We start from the raw sequence: 20,023 nt of genomic DNA on the forward strand, positions 1-20,023 counted from the left end.
GTTTTCACTGGCTTTCAAACAGTATATAGCAACCTTTAGTACCAAGCCAAACTATGTATTTCCCTTTTTCAGTACAGTGCATTTAAACTCAAAGACTTCAGCTTTTGCTTCAACAATATTGTGCCCTGGATCTGTACTAGGTTATAATGTGCAGTAAGAAACTTACTCATCGTTTACCATTTCCTTCCCCTGATCTTTGAATTCTGATTCAGTAGACAGTCCTCAGCTTCTCCAGGAAGGTGACATTTACGAAGATATGTGACTAAGTTATGGCCAAAGTGCTGTGTTGGCTTTTGATTACTCAGAAGACTTGCACTTCATTCCTAGTTTTGACACAGGCTTCCTGTGCAACTTTAGGCTATCACTTTACCAAAGGTTTAGCAAAGCTTTGAGTGTGACAGTGCTTTCTTGACAGCTGAGCACTGAATTCAGAGAGATTATTCAGATGAAGTATGCACTCTGGGTCATGATTTCCCTTTGGTTTAGCTCCCCCATCTGTAAAATGGGTTTTTGATATAACCTTTTTGCTATCTTGTACTTGCAGATAGTGAACCTTTCAGAGCAGGAACTCTGTCTTTCATAGACATGTTCAGTAGTCTAGTAAAAAGGGGCCTCTAATCTTGGAAGATTTGCATATAAACTGCAGTGTCTTGATTGAGCAAATACCTTCGATCATGTCACCATCACCCCACAGACGATTGGTAAACCTTGCAGTGAAGATTCAGAGTCTTTCCACTAACAAGGCATCGTGCAAACAAAATTAGGGAGTAAAGTATCTGCTTCATGGGTGGAATTTATCTGTAAGTGCAACATGAATTTTCTTGTAATCATGAAATTGTAATGTCATTTGTTACTTGGATTACTCCTTATATAGCAATGTTAACTCTTTGTTTATTTGTTAACTCTGTGTAGCTCTAAAGATAATTAGGTTGCATCACATAATGTGTATTCTAGTTTAAAAAGCAGAAATAATTGCCTTACTTACCTAATAATTACTTCTAATATAACTCGAAATTGAAACACAGCATTTCAGCATCAACAGTACTTTAAATATTAGATTCTGTAAATACTATATTCTGAAGCCTGCATTAGTAGCATTGTGATCTGGTTTTGCTTTCAAATGGCTAGTAACATTTTAATATGTAATGCTTTGTTTTTTGTGAGAATGGTAGGGTTATGGGGACAAAAGAGTGAAAGAAGTATCATGAAGAAATTATAAGATGTTTATAAAATTATTGATAAAGTTGTTGTTTGTTTTTTTTTATTTAAGGAGAAGCTGTCTTTTTTATTATTTTTAACTGTAAAATTGCAAAGAGTAAGAGTCTGTCCTGGTTTATACAGTTGCTCTAACACCTGATGCCTCCTCCCCACTTGAGGAGAGGGGTCAGGAAAAGGAAAGGAAATCTGTGGGATGAAATAGAAATATATATAATAATAATAATCAGTTATAAAATACACAGAGTTGTACTCGGGCAATATTGTGGGGGAGTAGTCCTTAGGGTTAAGATGGTGAACAAAGTCCCTCTCGAGATCTCAGCTACAGAAGAGGGAGCAGGAGAGAGAGGAAGACGCAGAGAAGGAGGAAGAAGGGCCATCCCCAGCAAGCTCCCCAATTTATAGTTAATGTGATGTTTATGGTATAAATAGCATTAATTGGTCAGCCTGGGGTGACCTTGGGGTTGACTCCCCTAGGTTTCTGTTCCCCCCAGCTTCTGCAACTTTATCTCAAGACCTTGAAGACCTTGAGCACTATGGCAACCTGCATACCAGTATTAGCTGAAACCTATAACAAAGTTTTATCACTTTGTTCCCATGAAATAGAGTGTTGCCGTCCTTACAAAATAGCAGTTTTCCGCAACAGAAAACTGACTCTAACATAAATAAATAAATAAATGTCCCACTAAACCAGGACAGAGCCTAAATGCTAGTTTCATATGCCAAGAAGGTGGTTTTGCCATGTTTTTCATTTTCTTCTGAAAAACAAACAGAGGACATGTCTGAAGAATTAAATTGGTCCCTACAGTAAAGGACACATCAATCTCTAGGTTTTAAATATAGTTTTGCAAGTTATAATGACCTAATTAAGCATAGTCTCATTGGTAATGGCAGGTAATTCCCAAATTAGCATTTTTGCACAGGGTATATAATTACAGCACCTTCCATCCAAATCACTTTTAACTGACTTAAAGGTTGTGGCTGGGCTTTCACAAATTGAAGGGAGAGAAGGGGAAAGAGGAGCCTTACCTCTTGTGCAGCAGCCAACCAGTTTACACCTGGGAGTACCAATCCGCCATGGGGACCAGGCACACCCAGGTGAGAAGGCTGTGGGAATCCTACAGCCTGTGCTCACCTTTAAGGTCTTACAGGAACCTGCTTCAGCCATGTAGAGTCCAGGGCTGCAGGACTGGGCATCCTCTGTCACAACATGGTGAGAGGCTGCCATCTGTATTGCATAGTGTCTCAGCCTTTGCTGAGAAACCTACTCTTCCAAAACTTTCTTGCTACTCCCGGAGAGTGGAGTTTCTCACAGTGTTCCCACTAAGAAGGAATGCATCTGGCACTGTGAAAATGTTTCCTGTGAGAATTGTTTGATTATATCAACAGAATTCCCTGTCTTAAGGATTTTTGGTTCGGGGAAGAGCTTTTAAACCTGAGTGTCCACTGCATACTTCCTTTTCACATGTGGACCAAGTAAGATGTTATACTACAGCAGTACATGGAAAATTGCAAGAGTAAGATGCAGTGGATTAACTCTTAAAGAAAATAATGCTATACAGAACTAAAATGTTCCAGAATGTAGTATATTTAAGTTTACATAGTACTATTTTTAATCCAATATTCTAGTATGTTTTAATTCTGTAAGCTACTAACTACTCTGTTACTTTATAATGTTAGAAAACTACAGAAATATTATTGTATTACTTGAAAATACTTTGTCCTGCAGTCATTCCACGAAACATTAGAGTTTTTTACTTTGTTTATCTGTTTCTACAGAAGTCCTTTTTGCCAATTAAAAGAAGTATTAGCTTAGTAATTTTGAGAATATAGAAATCATTATACTAAAATAAAACAAAAACTCATTAAATTATGGAAATGGATTTGTAGCAGGTTTCTCACAGAATCCCAGAGTGGTAGGGGTTGGAAGAGACCCTTGAAGATCATCTAGTCCAACCCCCCTGCTAGAGCAGAGTTATGTGTATTGCCTATGGAATTCAGGATTGCTCCTTGAAGGATCACCAGCCTTACCGTAAGAAATTCTAGTGCCTTCATCACTTCCTGAGCTCATCCTCATTCAGTCCTACCCTTTTCCCCATATCCTCATCTTCCTCTTTCACAAAGAGACCACAGTATGTGAAAATGGCTGGATTGAATAGGCAAGAGTATGACCTGAAGCTCGTATATAGATAGATACAGATAGATGTAGAGATATACACACACATATATATTTATATGCCTTTTTCCTCACTATACTAGGTACATTCTGCAATCCCTCTCAAGCGTCAGATTTCATCCTGAGCTGATAAGGTACGAGGTCTCTTCTTAGCCTTTTTGGGAAACACTGGCTGCATTTACAGTGTCCTGCAAGATTACATTTTCAGACACTGCTTGAGTCACAATCCTGAAACGGTCCCATGCTGCCAATATGTATAGCTCACTAGGCAATGGGGGAAAGCATGCAGCTGTCACCTCTCAAAAAATGCTGTGGCAGAACTAGGGCAATCTTCTCATTTGCAGGGCTGTCCATGCTGTCACATCACTTACTGGAGCCCTTCCAAGAGGAGGGACATGTCACACAAGAACTTCATGAGAAATTCCAGATCTAGAACATCTATGAGTGTGTCTGCAACCAAACCAAAGCCTCCCTCACCTCACAGCCATCAATGAGATGCTGTTCAAGCAGACCAGCAGACAGTATGAGGCTCTACATGCATATATCACACACATCACAGAATGTTAGGAGTTGGAAGGGACCTCGAAAGATCATCCAGTCCAACCCCCCTGCCAGAGCAGGATCACCTAGACTAGGTCACATAGGAACATGTCCAGGGAGGTTTTGAATGTCTCCAGAGAAGGAAATTCCTATTCCCTACCAAATAATGGCTAACTCACACTTGATTGATGCCGTCCAGCTGCTGGCCTCACAACAGCTGTGTGAGCCAAAACCACCCCATGGCTGATGATCAGCCAGCAAAGGTGCATCAAATTTGAACCGACAGTAGCACAGCCAGCATGTTTCTGTAAGAAAACACACAGGTTCATCCACAAAGAAAGCTCATCTTTACTTGGTTAGGAAACTTCTATTGGTTCTGCTTTCCAGACCAAGTATTCTTCAGGCACTCAGACATATCATATCTAGTTGTTGCTTGAACCGCAAACTGAAGAACAGAACTCCATGTTTGCTAGGCAGAGAATTCCACCTTACCTCCTTTCCACCCTCAAATCCTATTCTTTTCCTCATTAAGATCAGACAGCTGAGAAATCTTGTAGCATCAGTTTGTTAGTGACTCCCTTTCCAAATTCTCTTGGCCCTGTTTCCTTTAAACTCATGCTGTAGAGTGCTCTTATGCTGAAGAAAAGGGACTCTCTTGCTCATGTCTGTAGTGCTAGAAAATGCCTTTAATGAAGGGGACAAGTTCTGACAATTATTGTTAGTCCTCAGAAGGGAGTGGGAACTGTGTTATTGCTGCTTGGAGCCAGTGGTTCAGACAGGTGCATAATCTGATTGTACTGAATACAGTGAACAGACATAAAAAAAGTCCTTGGACAAACTCCAGAGCTAATTTCAACGTAGAGCCAAGAATCTGAGTGTTGGAAAGACCTGCCTGGCAAGATTGGAGGCAAAGGATGTATCTCTAATAGCCATATGTTATGTACTGGGGGTGGGAGGGAGGGCTGCTGTGTTAAGGCAGTTGCTGAATTTCTGATCAAACATCCTCAGATTTTACTTGGATGCAGATGGCTACAGCTTTCTCTGGTGGGGTTCAGTGTCACTCAGCATCAAGTATTGCCAAATAACCAGTAAAAATGTGTCATCATTATCCTGTTGACACTTAACTTCTTTGGGAAGCTCCAGTTAAAGATATTTTTGTTTTAGTTTAAGTTTTTTGTTTTCACTCTACCAGTCTCTCATGGAGGCATGAGCAGCCAAGACCTGGCCCTCTTCGTGTTCCAGAAATTCCAACACAGTTCGAAGGTCTCAGGAGGAGAGAGAGTTCCTCTGTCCAGACTTGGGAGGCTTTTAGTTCATCATAGGAAACAACAGAGAGGATTGGCGTTTCTGAGGCCCAAATGTCTGAAGAAAGTGCCTTCAGTCCATCAAGTGCCATCAGGTGTTGGTAAAAGTCATATCTTTACATACCGGGCAATGGAGTGCTGTCACAGAATGTGAATTTTCTAGATAGGTGAGGAACAGATCAGGTGCCATTTGAGTGTCATTGTAAGGCTGAAGAAATGGTATTCAGGTTGGGATACTTTCTAACGTGAATGTAGATGTGTCCATAATAAATAGTTATTGCAATTCGACAGCTCTGTGGCTTGGGATTAAAGGTTAGGCAGAGCTCTTCTAGCTATCCTTTTCTCTTTACATCCCTAATTTTATCCCATGTGAAAAGAGGAGAAAATCAAAGTTTAGGCATGGTTTCAGCAGTACCGTATGCATCTCAGCAAAGACAGAAGGAAATCCCCTACATGATGGACAATTTTGTGAATGGTGATCATAACTGTAACTTCGTGTACGGCAACTTTTAATTTGTGTTGTGCTGCCTTTGCCTTTTACAAGGAAGATTATAAAAAGCCATAAAAACCAAGCCTCTAGTCCTCTCCCTGTGGGTAGGCTTAACCCCTCAAAGCTTCCTTCTCAAATATCATTTGAGAACAAATCCTGGCTTGTCTACGTCCAGCCTTCTTTCTTAACGGCTCCCTATTTCCACCCCTGGTTTTCAGAGATCCTAAAAATGTCGTGATTTTCCTGCTCAGAAGACATTGCATACCAAGTAATTCTTCTTCTCAGCAGTGCGTTCTTACCAAATGACTCAGTAACTTCCAAAAACTTCATGCTGCTCTTCCTTCCTCTCATCTTAGCGCTGTGTAGTGATGCATATGCTTCTGGCATCTGTAAAAACACTGTATTTGCCTATCACAGCTAGAGCTGCCTTTAAACTCAAAAGCAGAAAAATGTGTGCAGACATTCTTCTCTGGGCACAGAATTTCTCTGTGACATAAACCACAGATAAGCCTCACTTGCAGGAGATTAAAAAAAATCAAAGGAAAGTAGTGATGCTAGCAAAGATAGAAATGGAGAAACAGTTGCAATAAATTTCGCGGAAGCCATTATTGAACATACAAAAAGATCATTACAATTCTTTGTTCACAGAGCTCCCCAGTTTCTGACTTCTTATAGGACCTGACCCTGGAATCTGGGATATGATCTCTAGGAAGAAGAATAGAAAATACTGCCCACAATACTGACACATTTAGAACAATTTTAATAGAGTGTTTGCTCAAGTCTTAGCATTGAACTGTTAAGTCAGACAACCAAAATCTGGAGCGGAGCATCTCAGCCAGCTTGTCTTTATGTAAACAGCTGCATAGAAATGCGCCTTGATAAGCAAGTGCTAGTGGTCACTGTGCCCATGGATGTTTAGCTAGGATCTGGGGGGAGGATATTCTTCATACTGGCTGCTCTGTAAGCATTTCCCTAGTGAGTGTGAGAGAATTTGTCTTCCTAGCTTCTAAACAGAATTGTGTTGCCAACTGGAGTGGTTAACCTGTGCCTCTGTATGGTAAGTGATCAGATTAGGAAGGCAAAGCCTGTATGTGAGAGTTCAAGGCACATATATGCATATATAAGACAAGCTAACGTGCACACAAAGGGAAAATAGTTATTCAAGCCCTATTTCCAGTAGGTTATAAGGGCAGAAGACATGTTTCATTCTGATGGTTAATTACTTCCATGTCAAATGGATACTACGATCATGAGGATAGAAGTTAGATTACTGTAATTAGGCAAAACATACCTTACTACATGCCTCTGAGAAAAAGAATGATAGATATGTAAGGTAAGTCAGTCTTCTGTCCCTCAGACTTCACTCAGAGACAATTTATGTCCTATGACTCTTCACAAAGCTGAAGACGTAAAGTGACTGACACAAATTATTAAGTAGTCCTAACAATTACCAAAAAGTACAGCAACTTCACCTACTGAGCAATTTAGAGTAAATCACTATGGATGTCAGTGAAGTTTTGGTAACACCTGCCTCTGCCAGCATCTGACATCCCAATGCAGTTGTACTGTGAAGTCTTTTATTTCTGTTTAAATCATAATATTTCTATTACACTATTTTTCAGGCCCTGATTATATCAAACAGAAATTTCAAGAAGGAATGGAGGTGAAAGAAAAATCTGAAGAAAAAGTTCCAGAAAAAACACCCACCCCAAAAGAGTCACCTCACTTTTATCGAAAAGGTACTACACCCCCTCGAACCCCAGAAGCAAGTCCAAGACATAGTCCTCCTCTTTCTTCTGATCCTTCTCCTTCAAAACAACTGAAAAAGCAAAGCTCCACTTCTGGGGCAAGACTCAGTCAAGATAAAAAGCTTTTAGCCACTGAGAATATAACATCCACAGTTAACAAGCCTTTATATTCAAAAGCGCCAATGAAGGAGGAAGTAGCTGTGAAACACCAGCCAAAGTTTTCAGCCCATCACAATCCCATCAGCACAGAGAATGGGGAGCTGCATGATCACTACCATGGCTATTATGTAAAAGTGAATCCAACAGTGCTTCCACAGGAGCTCAGGGAAGAAGATGAATATGTCAACCCATCACCGTCAGCACTTGCACGGATACCAACCTCACAGAAGCCAAGCCCTGCTAGATCTGGGGGTAAGCCAGATGCCAAAGAAAACAAACCTGACACAAAAATTAAGAAACCAGAATTTGCTGCACCAAAGAACCCAGCTAATAATGAGTCACATTCAGTGGTGAAAAAAGAAGTAGAAAACAGCTCGGTGAGTACTGCCAGAAACCTTTTCACTTTCACTACCCTTTTGCTTCCTAGTGCTGAGCTTTGCAACCTAAAGACAGGCAAAGCTCACTTCTGTCAAATGTTCATCTGGATACAGTCTGCTAGCTATAACCCACTACACCAGACTGGAGTGAGAAACAAATATTCCAGTCCTTTATATTATCCTTTTTAAAAACTGGGAAAGGATGGTTGATAGCCAGATACTGACAGTCTTTTGAAATATATCACAGAATGGTTTGGGTCGGAAGGGACCTTAAAGATCATGCAGTCCAACCCCCCTGCCATGGGCAGGGACACCTCCCACTAGAACGGGCTGCTCAACCTGGCCCATCCAACCTGGCATTGAACACTTCCAGGGAGGGGGCTGTTTCAGTGACCCTATTGCATCCATAAACACAAAACTGTGTTAGTGTGTATATTAGTGTATGTATGTATGTATATATGTGTGTTTTGGGTACATGTAGATACATTTTTGCAGATATATATATTCCTCCCACCAAAACAATGTTCATTAAATTATTGTTGGATAATTTACACTCATGCTCTTTGCCAAAGGTCTAGTTTTGACAGTTGTTGGAGACAGGATGCTGGCATTTTAAAATGTGTACTTCTAACAGTGCTTGCATTTTACAGTGGCATGAAACAATTTGCTTTCTTTTTCATCAGGAAATGGAGAAGGAATTTTAAAATTATACATCCAGATCAGTGTGAATCTGAATCTCGTTATTATTTAGAAATAATAGAACTATCAACGGTTATGCAGAAAAGGAGATGGCTAAATAGCATTTCTCTTCCATGTTAGAAGAAAAAGTCACATTACCAAATTCAGAATCTTTGATGATAAAATTATTTCTGGGCCAGGCAAAACTCAGGAAAATGTTAGTTGTAGATCCTAAAGTTAACCTTTAGCAAATGAAGAGGTCTAGATAATTGTCATAATGTTTCTTTTTTACAGGCATTGTTTCTTTGAATCATTTTTGGTACTCCAGTAGAAAAATAACTGTCATTATTGATGGGTTAAACAGAATGAGCCATTTAATGAGATCCAGACAGCCTAGCACAGATCTCAGGCAAAACAGTTCAGTAATTGACACCAGACTTCATTAATAAAGAATTTAAAAATAAAGAGGTGTAAGAATTTCCAACCAACACATGCATTGTAAAACTTCTTGTCAGATAAGTTTCACATCTTCAGGTGTGACAGAGGAATCATATCCTCAGTCAAGAAGGTCACTTGATTTGCTTTTACGCAGTTATTTATTCTGACAAGGAAGCCAAAGTAATGCAAAGGCTAAATGAAATAAAAACCGACTGATGATTCTCAAAAAGTAGAAAAACATCAGTAATTTGGTAGTATTCTAGTGAGGTTGTTCTTGGATTAATTCTGCTGCTCTGTTAACATTCTGATTAATGGTATGAAAAAGTATTACACGTGAAGTTTACAAAAGATACAGAGACCAGGAAATTGATAAATAATGAAGACAACGGATCACTAGTACAAGCTGATCTAAATCTCCTGCTAAGAAAGATGGACGTATTTACTGATGTGCAGCACAGCAAAATGCGAGATTGTATACTGAAAGACATTTAAGAGAGTCTGGTCATGCAGGATCGGACCTGGAAAGGGCTGGTGGATCAGGAGCAGGAGAGGCAACTGAGAATGAGCTCCCAGTCTGCCACTGTTGTTCAGATATGTTAATATAATCCTTAGATTTATCAACAGGAAAGATTAAGCAAGAGTACATGGGAGTCTGTTTTATCTGGTTTTGGCACTGGTGCAACCCCTTCTGGAATAAAATACAGTGTCCCTAAATCAGGGATTTCAAATGAAAAAAAAAGCCAACCAAACCTTAAGTGAAAGTCCAACGAAGAGCCGCAAGAATGATTAAAACATATCTTACAGTGAAAGATGCAAGGCAAAATATCTGACACATTAAATCACTTTCTGTAAGTACACCTTATAAAATAGTTTCCCAGTCTAACAGACAAATATATAAGAAAATCCAGCAGTTGGACAGATTTAGATAAAAGTCTTGCTTTACATTGCTTTTAATTATATTAATTAAATGTAACATCAGTTTTCAGATGCCAAGTTTTTGTACCCAGCACTGAATAGTTCAGTAATGAGCGTTTTGCCAAGATGATATCCTCTAGTTCAGCAGGAAGCATATATTCTGTTTCGTGCGGATCAAAGTAGATGTTCACAGTGGTTTTCTAATCTGCAAATCTGTATTACAGCTGATATCAGCCCTTTAACCTTTCGGATCTCACAGATATGACTCCTATGTAGGGTAGCACAAAGCTGTCAGGCTGTAAATGTTGAGTGAGCATGCATAGCATTTCAGCCTGAATTGGAATTTTTTGCTCAGCTCCAGTGAAAATGAGTGGCTAGAAATAGTCCTTATATTTTCTGCACTCCATCCAAAGCAAATAATGTTTCAGAGCTGAATGAGTTTTCACCTTAAGAAGCCACATAGGGCACCTAAACAGCAGTTTATTGACCTTCTAGAGTAATCAGGATAAGGACTGTGAACCTATAGCCTGTTATCAGAAAAGGTGGTGAAGTGGTAAGATATTGTACATTAGCTACTGTTTGTTTACCGATATTACAGGTTATCTGGGAGCTGTTGCTCTGTGTCTTTTGGAGCACCCTCATTGCATTACTTTTATTATCAAGAGGAAGGATAATAGTATGTATAAAATAATAAGTGGATGTATGTGGTTTTTTTCAAAGATGTCTTCCATGTGTATCTATAAATTTGCCCTTACAGAATAGATTTCCTACATGCTTATTTCTTTAAAACGCTGAAATGAGTGAAATTCCTAAAACAATTACAGCAGAAAGGAGTAGCCTACTGGCCTAGCAGGCTGCAGGAGAGACTTAGTACAGAATGACTGTTAACATTGCCTGGAGACTTTTCTTTTCAATTTTTAGTATCACCTTTCAGCTTCAGAAAAATAGTGCTCCTGGACAGAGCTCAGCAGTGTGCTGGAGTTACACAGTGGCAAACCTACAAGTGCACAGTTACTGAGGAGAAGCCAGATTATGTATTTCTCTTTATCCCAAACACTTCTGAATCTTGAGAGACCTCAGAATTCTAGGGCTGTGCTGGAGAATTATTTTGGTTTTGTCAGTAATTGTAATTGCTTTCTAGTCATCCTGACAAAGGATTTTGTTGGGATTTGAAAGTAATCTGCCTTAGACCCTCCATAACAGTTTAAAAAAATATTTATTAAGGAATATAAAGAGAAAATAACTCTCCCTCTCATGAAAAGAGAATGAGAAAACAGGTTTTTGGAATGCAAAAATTAATCTATAATGTTTATTGTGCACTTTCATTAGATGATCTGAACGTGTGCTGTATAAAATTGCACCATGATTTTTCCAAGTTTCCAGTGGTAATGCACTAAGAACATAAATACAGAATGTAAGATTTTCAGTTCTTCCTTCTTAGGAAGAACTAAGATCTATCTAAATCAAAGCTATTTCTCGCATCGGAATGAAATATAAACTTTAATTTTGATTAAGAACTTTAAACAACTTTATTTACAGAAAAGTCTGCAGCAGCTGTTGTAGTAATCAAATTCATGTTTCATCTTTTCTGTGACTCTGTTATATCCTTAAGAATGTCATTGAATATCATCTGTGCAGTAAGTTAGTTATAGAACAGGACTGATTCTCTAGATATCCCAATTTCTGGCATTATACTTTGAAAATATCAGCACATACTTCTTACACCACATATAAAAATGTATTTCTCCATGTGCTTATTTTTTAATGTTCAAAAATCAAAGTTTAAAATAATTTCAGAGCTCATAAGAAAGAGTCATAGTTTTGTCAAGGTGAAAACATGTATAAAGCATGATGACAAAGTCACCCTTCGTCAGCTACTTCAAAATAGCTGTCTGTTTGCAGGCATTTACCCTAATAAATGAGAGGTAAATCGTCCTTTTTTCACTAAGAATTAAATTACCTTAAATTACCTCATATTTACCACAAAGTGAAGTGTGCACAGAGACATCTAACCACAAACCAGTACTAAGAGTTGTTTCTAATTGCTCGTTAGCAGCCTTTAGCCCCAGTATCAGCTTGCATGCTGCTTTCCCACCTTGAATATGAGTTAATTTGAGATTGACTTGGATTCGGATAAAAAGTAGGATTGAATTGCAAAAAATGCCACCGTACTGTACATTAATGAATACACATTTTATTTGCCTGACATGTGTCCATGTTTTGCCTTAGGTCAGGTACAAGCCCAGACACAAGTATTTTACTGTATTTTCATTTTTTCTTTTTGTAGGTAAAGATTTTTAAGCCACACAGAGTGTTTAGCCTGGTTTTCACCTGTAGCTACATTCATTACATTTTGCTGAATGTTACCCAGTGTGCTTCTACTCTCATGTCTTTGTTCACTTAATATCCAGTTAGTAAGGGATATAACTACCATGATGTTAAAAAAGTAGTTCAGTATTTGCCTGATCCTAAAAAAAACCTCTGAGCAAGAACTTTATGCTAAATTTGTTGGACCTTCCTAATGCAATGGGATTGCAAGACTAGGCCTAGTACTTCATGGCACTACATTTTAGGAAAAATAACTTTCTTCCTTCCCCAGATGAAAACTAATTGTGTGGTTGTATTTTTAACTACGTCGGTGCCTGAGTTACTAGAAGCTGAAAGGGCAGTTTTTAAGCAGGACTGAGTTTTTCTACTGCAGCTTTTAGTGCACCTGTTCTAGTCACTCTTGGACTGTTGAGACTCATTTTGGCTTTTGCTATTTCAAGCCCTTGCAGGACACTAAAGTTTTATTTATGGTATTTGTTTTATAGCATTAAACACTCATTTCATAGGTATCTACAAAACAGGTAGTAGTTTATTGCATAATAACCATGTCCTCTGCAAATATTGTTTGATCATTTTTTAGTATATCAGGAAATTCTGCTTTAGGCTGAAAGTTGTAGTTATCAGAAGAGGAAACAAAACGCACATAGCAGGCAAAAGGAGATGAGATTTACTTCTTTGTATAAAGCATAGACTCCTTATCGTAACCAGATAACACACTTTCTTTGATCTTCATATAAAATCAATAACCCAGTTCTTAAGGTGGCACTTTCTTCTCTCTTTGTAGATGAGATTTCTTGATTCAGACCATAGCCCCTAGGTTTTTTAGCCTAATTTATCTGACGTTGTGGTGAGACTGTTATACCTACCCTGACTGACAGATGCATCGATAGAAAACTCCCCTGCCCCTCCACTAAGCTTAACTCTGTGAGCCTGTGCATTAATAATGCCAAGTTGCTGTTTAAGCTGTGGTCCCAACTTGCCATTCAGCCAAAAGCTATCTTGCAGCAATCAGGATGCTATTTCAGGATATATTTCAGGTAATGAATGAGTTCCTGGCTCTCACAAAGTCTCCATAGGTCCAGTTTTTTCTTCAATAGTAGTAAATCAACTTGATTTTCATGGATGTTATTTTCAAATATGTAAAGCATTAGATGGCAAAATCCTGGTGAATTTTAATGGTATTAGGCAATGATCTCCTTCACAGTTCCTTGCAATTTTTGGTGCAATGTGACTGTAAAATCTTTAGGTGGGATCCCAAATCATAAAGGAACTATTGACCTGATTTTGGTCACACAGGGAGTCCTTATTAGAATCATAGGATCATAGAATGGGTTGGATTGGAAGGAACATTAAAGATAATCTAGTCCATCCCCCCCCCTTCCTTGGACGGGGACAGATTTCACTACATCAGGTTACTCAAAACCCTGTCCAACTTTTGTGCATCACTTTCAGTGATGAGGCACCCAAGACTTCTCTGGGCAACCTGTTCCAGTGTCTCAGCACTAATGAGAAAGATGCTGAATCGAAATCTTAATGGAAATTAATAGCGTAATCATACTTCCTGTAAAGAGAGATGTAACATTAGCATGTATGTACTATTCTTGTTTGTCATAAGATTCTGTTGGGGTTTTTTTGCAAATGAAGCTATTAAATGTTAGGTTCACTCTAACATTGTTGACACTGACATTTCAAGACAGCAAAACAGAGAAATTCTGAAAGTAGCTGTTGTTTGAAGTAAAATATGTTTTATTGCTCAAATTCTTCCAATATGGCTTTCATGCATAATTCTTCCAATTGCCAAATGCATTTGGGAATCCTGATGCGAACTTGGATTTCCTTCACAGTAGAAAATCATAGAATTACCCGAATTAGCACAGCTGTGACCATGCCAGGAAGAGGAAGAAGAAACTAACTTTGAGTTGCACACTGCTACAGCATGACTGCTTACAGTGCTGTGGTCAGAAACGTAACCACGTCTGGAGTCACGCTTCCTTTTACGCCTGTTTGTAGTCACTAGGTGTCTCATATTCTGTGGCACATGGTGGCTCACTTCCAGAAAGAAGAAAGGAACATGGGTCCACTTTTATTCTGTGACCCAATGGTTAAAACTCCACCGGTAAGTGGGAACTTGTTATTAAAAATCCTCTTGACTAAGGTGACCTTAAACCTAATCTTCAGTTCCCTAGTGAATATTTTAGACATTCTGCCATTAAGCAAAAGATGAATGTTGCTGCCTATACCGTTACCCCGATGGCAACATTTAACTCACATCCTGATAGTCTCAGTCATTTTTGAACTTGAACACCTGTTTCCTCAGCATGTGGACAGGTTCTGTTGAATAGGTGCAATGGAAAATTTATGACCTTTATGGACAGAGGTGCTGATTGGGTTTAGACTCCCCAGAGATTTAAGGAGTACTTGACATGACATATTTTGTGACTTGTTCAAGAACTTAGCAGTGTACATCTGGTCTGCTGTCTTAACTACTGTGTAAAGGGGTGTTCTGGTAGGAAGTGTTTAAAGAGACTGTTTCAGGATAAGAGCATGTGGTATAATAATGACACAAGTACTATTCAATAGCTTCCCAGTTACACTGCTGCAGCAAATTAGTAATAGCAAGTTCTTACACCTTAGCATTCCAGAAATTATATAGCTAATGGTAGCAGTGTCATGAAGCATAATGAACTTCTGCAAGATGTGCCTGGTATGGAGAGTGAAAAAAATGACATCATTTCTAATGAAATACATACCTTCTTATGCAAACCAGTGATCCTTACGCATCTCAGAAAATTGTTCAGAGATTTTTTGGTCAGCTCTTTTTGCGATTTAGGATAGCATTGTCTGAGTGAAGAGTTTTTCTGTTTTTACTTACAGTAATTGTGCAACCTTGAAATATAAACGTACACAAATCTTTGTGAAAAAATATTGTAGTAAATTAAATATGTTATGAGGAGAACAGAAGAATTGAGAACTTCACTCTCTTTGGGACATTATTTCAAGTTGCTCATTAGACAGCATCCATATCTAAAAAAATCTATCCAAAATTGCTGAAAAGTATTAAAAACTTTGTTCTCTGGCTTCACAGGAAGACTAAAATTTTGTAAGACTGAGTTTTTTAACAAAGTTTAGCTCTAGGTAGGAAGGGAAGGAGTATTTTGACTTTTCATTTCTTCTGTACATGGGTCTGTGAGATAAGTGGGAGTAAATCAAAACAAGTTTAATTTTGCAGGTATAAAAATGGTTTTTAACCTGTAATTGCTAGGTATGTTTGTGCAATCATAAGTAACTTTTTTTTCCCCTTTGGTAATAAAAAAAATCTTAGAACACATTGTCATGTCTGTTTTGAAAAGGGTTGGAATTAAAGAAGAAACTTACTGTAAGTATGAAGAGCAGTGCTTTATTTTAAGCTGATACTGGTTTTGTGCTGATGGATTTGTTTTCATTTGCTTATGCAATCATGTTTGTCAGATGGTTTAATCTCAGTGTGATTAAGAGCAGTGTAATAACGTACTCTCACCTGTATTTATCCAGCTCATTTTCACACAGATGATATTTAGCTCACCAGAATACAACAGGTAATGGCTATGTTTCAGGAGCAGAGACTGTATTTTTAATATTTAGGTAATTGTCAGAGCAAGATCAAAACAGGTAGGAATTATAAAGCCAGGTCGCATTCATTGCTGTGCACTGTGTGGAAGGTTGCATTAATTCTGATATCTTTATTTTATTTTCAGGGCCCTAACTCAGTCATGATCGCCCTGGTAATGCTGTTGAATATTGGTTTAGCCATTCTTTTTGTCCATTTCCTAACTTGATTGGAATTAGGAAAGGTAAGAAAGGTCTTGTTTTCGTTTAAAATCACCATATCCACCCCACCTCAAAGAATAAAGATTTTAATTTCTTTGCATACTTTTAACGTTCCCTACTTTAATTTTAGCTATGCCTGAATGTGATTCAACATAGTTATTTAATAATGTAACTGTTTTGACCCTTCAGTGAAGTCATGACAACTAGTGGTGTTAGCCCACAGTTCTCTGCAGTTGTGTCATCAGCCTTTTAAATGGCACCTGTCATACTCAGACACAGGGAAGGAGGCTTGGAATTGGGATGGGACGCAAGAGAAATGAAACTTGGAAAATTCAGCCAGGGGCCCAGCTCAGTTTCTCTGCTGATGGCTCGTGGCTTTGGGGTCTTCTGAAAGCTGAAGCAAGCAGCCATGTTGGAAAACAAACAAAATAATCTGCTGAAGCAGCCCCGCCAGTGAAGTGCGTTGGCTTCTCCATCTGTTCCAGCAGAGTGTGACTAAACTGAAAATGTACGGAGCTGCACTTTTTGTTGATGGAAGCTAACAGCTGCCTTACTATTTTACCGTCTGATGTTTTTAGTGGGGAGATGGGAAAACGACTGCCAGAGGAATGTGGTCAGAGGATTCTGTTGCTGTGGAAGTGATTCCAGCGTTCACTCCTATCTATCTCATTAGAAGAAATAGTTAGCAGCATCAGTCACCAGTCTTACTCCATTACCTGCTGCTTTTAACATCTCCTGCAGTGTTCTGCAAGATCGAGTTTCATTTGCCTGTGCATGATTCTGTTCATTCATTGTTTATGAAATTTGATGTATAGCCATAACACAGTGTCTGGTCCAACCTGGAGAAAGCTACCAGTTCTGCCTGGCAGCAGAAGTAGAAAATGAAATCACTTTTTCTAATCCAAAGATAAAATTCTTAAATTCATTTTCCTAAACCTGAAAAGCCATTTTGCTTTAAGGTTTAGTAAGTAATATTCCATGACTGCAAAATTTAAAGATGTTATTATCTTCCTAAAAGTGCTCAAATGCTTATGCAAATAGCAAGCAGAAATTTTCATAATAAAAAAGTAAGAATCTTAAGTTGATATCAGCACGTTCTAAACAGGAGGTGAAATATCAGAATAAGCCAAGAAAGACGAGATACAGGGTTTGCATGTTGACTTTTTTCTTTTTCTTTTTTTTTTTTTTAAATTTCTGGTGCTGTGGTAATTGATGATTTGAATTATTATGTTTCAACACTGAGGTATTTTGCCAGCGGTTAAAATAAAGTCTTGTCTGAGTGCACATTAATGCCAATGACAGTTAAGCTAGCTAATGCTCATAATAAATTATCATAATTTTAAAATACTATATTTGTGTTGAATACATTCAGGTAGAGCATTTAGAAATGTTAAGTGATTGTTTATTGATTTGATGCCTTCAGTGTCTTTAAAGTTCATTTATAATTTTACCTCGGCATTAAGCATTCAAAAAGCCTCAAAATTTTCATTTGGAAAGTTTGTCTTAAGTAGTTTCACAGCCCTTTGTTCAAATGATGTGATCATGTTTCTTTTTATGTGCCATTTTACTGTAATTATTGTACCCTATATTAATCAAAAGCATGCTTATTTACTGAAAATACGTGGTGTGATCATTTGGCAAGTAAATATTTTAATTTAAAGCTGCAAAAAGCAAAGGGCTTGTATTATGGTTTATTTTATCTCTCTTAGAAAATCTTACATACAATATAGTTTTTGAACCTGTTTGTAAACTTTCTACGTGTTTGCATGGTTTAACAGGCGACATTCTTACCAAGTACATTAGCTATCTTTTCATGCAGCATATTAAAAGTAACGTAGGTATGGACTGAATATTGTGCAGCGAAGCAGCTCCAAGCAGGGCAGTAACACCGTGGTGTTTTTTACAGAGGTATGTTGAGAATCCTGTGTTTTGACCAGTGTGGATAAAGAAGAAAGCAGAAAGAGAGCAAATGAAAATAAAACCTGTATATTTATTTTAAAAAAAAAAAGTTTAAATTGTGTTTTAAATTAAGGAAAGTAATTTTTCAATAGGAACAAAATTTTAAAAGTTACTGTGTAAGCCTTGACATAATGGGCGAAATGTTCCATACAACAGTGAAATCACCCCCTGTCTCCTTACATGGAGAGGTAATTTTGTAACTGACATATTTAATTCCTAGTAAATGTTTATTTAAAACACTTTATGCTCTGGAAATAATGGGTAACAAAGCTTATGAAAATGTTTATAAATTTAAGTAAGCATGTTAGTACCATTTATAAATATGTATGATTTATAAGCTTTTTTAAAACAAAGCTCAAACAAATTGTTAGTATTTTTCTAAAATGTGCACAGTTGTATTTTACATGAAAGGCTATTTATAATTGGTTGTTATACTGTACACTACATTTTGGACAGCACAATGAAGCCTGCCAATGTACTTAATAATGTCATTTTGTCTATTTAAAGTTTCTTGCTGTCAAAGAATGAGCTCTTTATGTATGAGTTTCTCTATTTATAATTCTTGACCCAAAATGTACAATGTACAGTTTTCACAACTGTATTTGCTCTAATAAAAATAAGTTGGTTATTAATAGAGTTTCAGACTAGTTTTTCCTGTTTATGAACTACTTTGTTCACTTTCTGGAAACATTTTTTTCTAACAAATTCAATAAACGAGGGGCAAAGCAGGAAAATGGGTGAAGTCCTGGCCCCTTTGAAATCACTGTGAGTTACTGTTTTCAACAAAATTATTCTGGGAAACAATTTAAATTAAAAATAAAAAAGGAGGGGGGAGGGAGGCAAGTTTCCTTATGTGTCTTCTTTTATCTTCTGATACAGGATTTTTGTATCTTTATAAATTTAGTATCTTAAATTATATTCCCACTGCAAGGATGGTTTAATCAATCTTGCTTTAATCAGTGAGTGACTGGTCCATTAACAGCTGTTCTTGTAAGTGAGACTTTATAGACTTCCCTCCTTTTCAAGGTCTTCACAGGTTCAAGATTAACATGAAGTTTGTGAGCCAATGTTCTACACAGATAAAATTCATCATTATAACTGTCTTAAAGCCACCATATTTGCTGATCTAGTAAATCAGCTGAGAATTTTATTTTCTGTGATGCCAGGTCAGATTCCTAGCCAACTGTACTGAAATCCTAATGTTCAGTTCAAAAGGAGAGCAAATGTTCTTCGTAATTCCTATTTAATGGAAACGTATTTTTGGGAAGGAATTGTTGCTGTCTTATTCTTTAAACTAATTCTACCAGCATGAAGCTTAACTTTAAGAATTTGTATTTTCTGTGCAATAACCCACTTCCTAAAGACAATTTTAGGCTCCTAAAGTAGAGAAAAATACGTTCTCCAGAAGCATAAACAGAAATAACTATAATGGCTGAAAATTGTGTAGTCAAGTTCGTGGAGACAGCTCTTCTCTGACATTTTGTGATTCACATTGTATAACATAATTCAATAACAAAATAAAGTTGGCGTGAAATATTTTTTAAGTTCTATGAATGTGATAATATACTCAGGCTTATGTAAATCTTAACAGCAACAAGCAAAGGATTTGACCAGAACTTGAAGAAAAAGTTTTCAGCATCGGCTGAGCACCATGACAGCTTTCTGTGCCCATCAGTGTTCATAGTTCTCAAAAATCAACATGTACCTAGAAATACAACAATTTTTCTGTGATGTCTGAAAGCAGATGGACATTTTTCCTGTGAGATGTTTTTACCAGTGGGTTGTATCAGTTGTAAACTTACAAATGGGGTTACGTGGGAATGCATCTGCTATGCCTAAGGGAAAAGTAAAAACATAGATACCCAATGCAACTTAATGCTCCAGATTTG

At 37.7% G+C, this 20,023-nt stretch overlaps 1 protein-coding gene across 1 annotated transcript in view; it reads left to right on the plus strand.

Annotated features, from left to right (window-relative positions):
* The window catches only part of JPH1 (junctophilin 1), a 76,783-nt gene extending 59,810 nt beyond the window's left edge, over nucleotides 1-16,973 (plus strand). The window contains exons 3-5 of the mRNA XM_010184026.1: nucleotides 7,348-8,009; nucleotides 16,103-16,198; nucleotides 16,365-16,973. Of these exons, the coding sequence (XP_010182328.1) occupies nucleotides 7,348-8,009; nucleotides 16,103-16,183 (743 nt within the window). The 3' untranslated portion in view covers nucleotides 16,184-16,198; nucleotides 16,365-16,973. The remainder of the gene's footprint in view (nucleotides 1-7,347; nucleotides 8,010-16,102; nucleotides 16,199-16,364) is intronic.
* Nucleotides 16,974-20,023: the final 3,050 nt, after the last annotated feature.

The sequence above is a fragment of the Mesitornis unicolor genome, unplaced genomic scaffold (assembly GCF_000695765.1).
Source record: "Mesitornis unicolor isolate BGI_N332 unplaced genomic scaffold, ASM69576v1 scaffold955, whole genome shotgun sequence".
NCBI lineage: Eukaryota > Metazoa > Chordata > Aves > Mesitornithiformes > Mesitornithidae > Mesitornis > Mesitornis unicolor.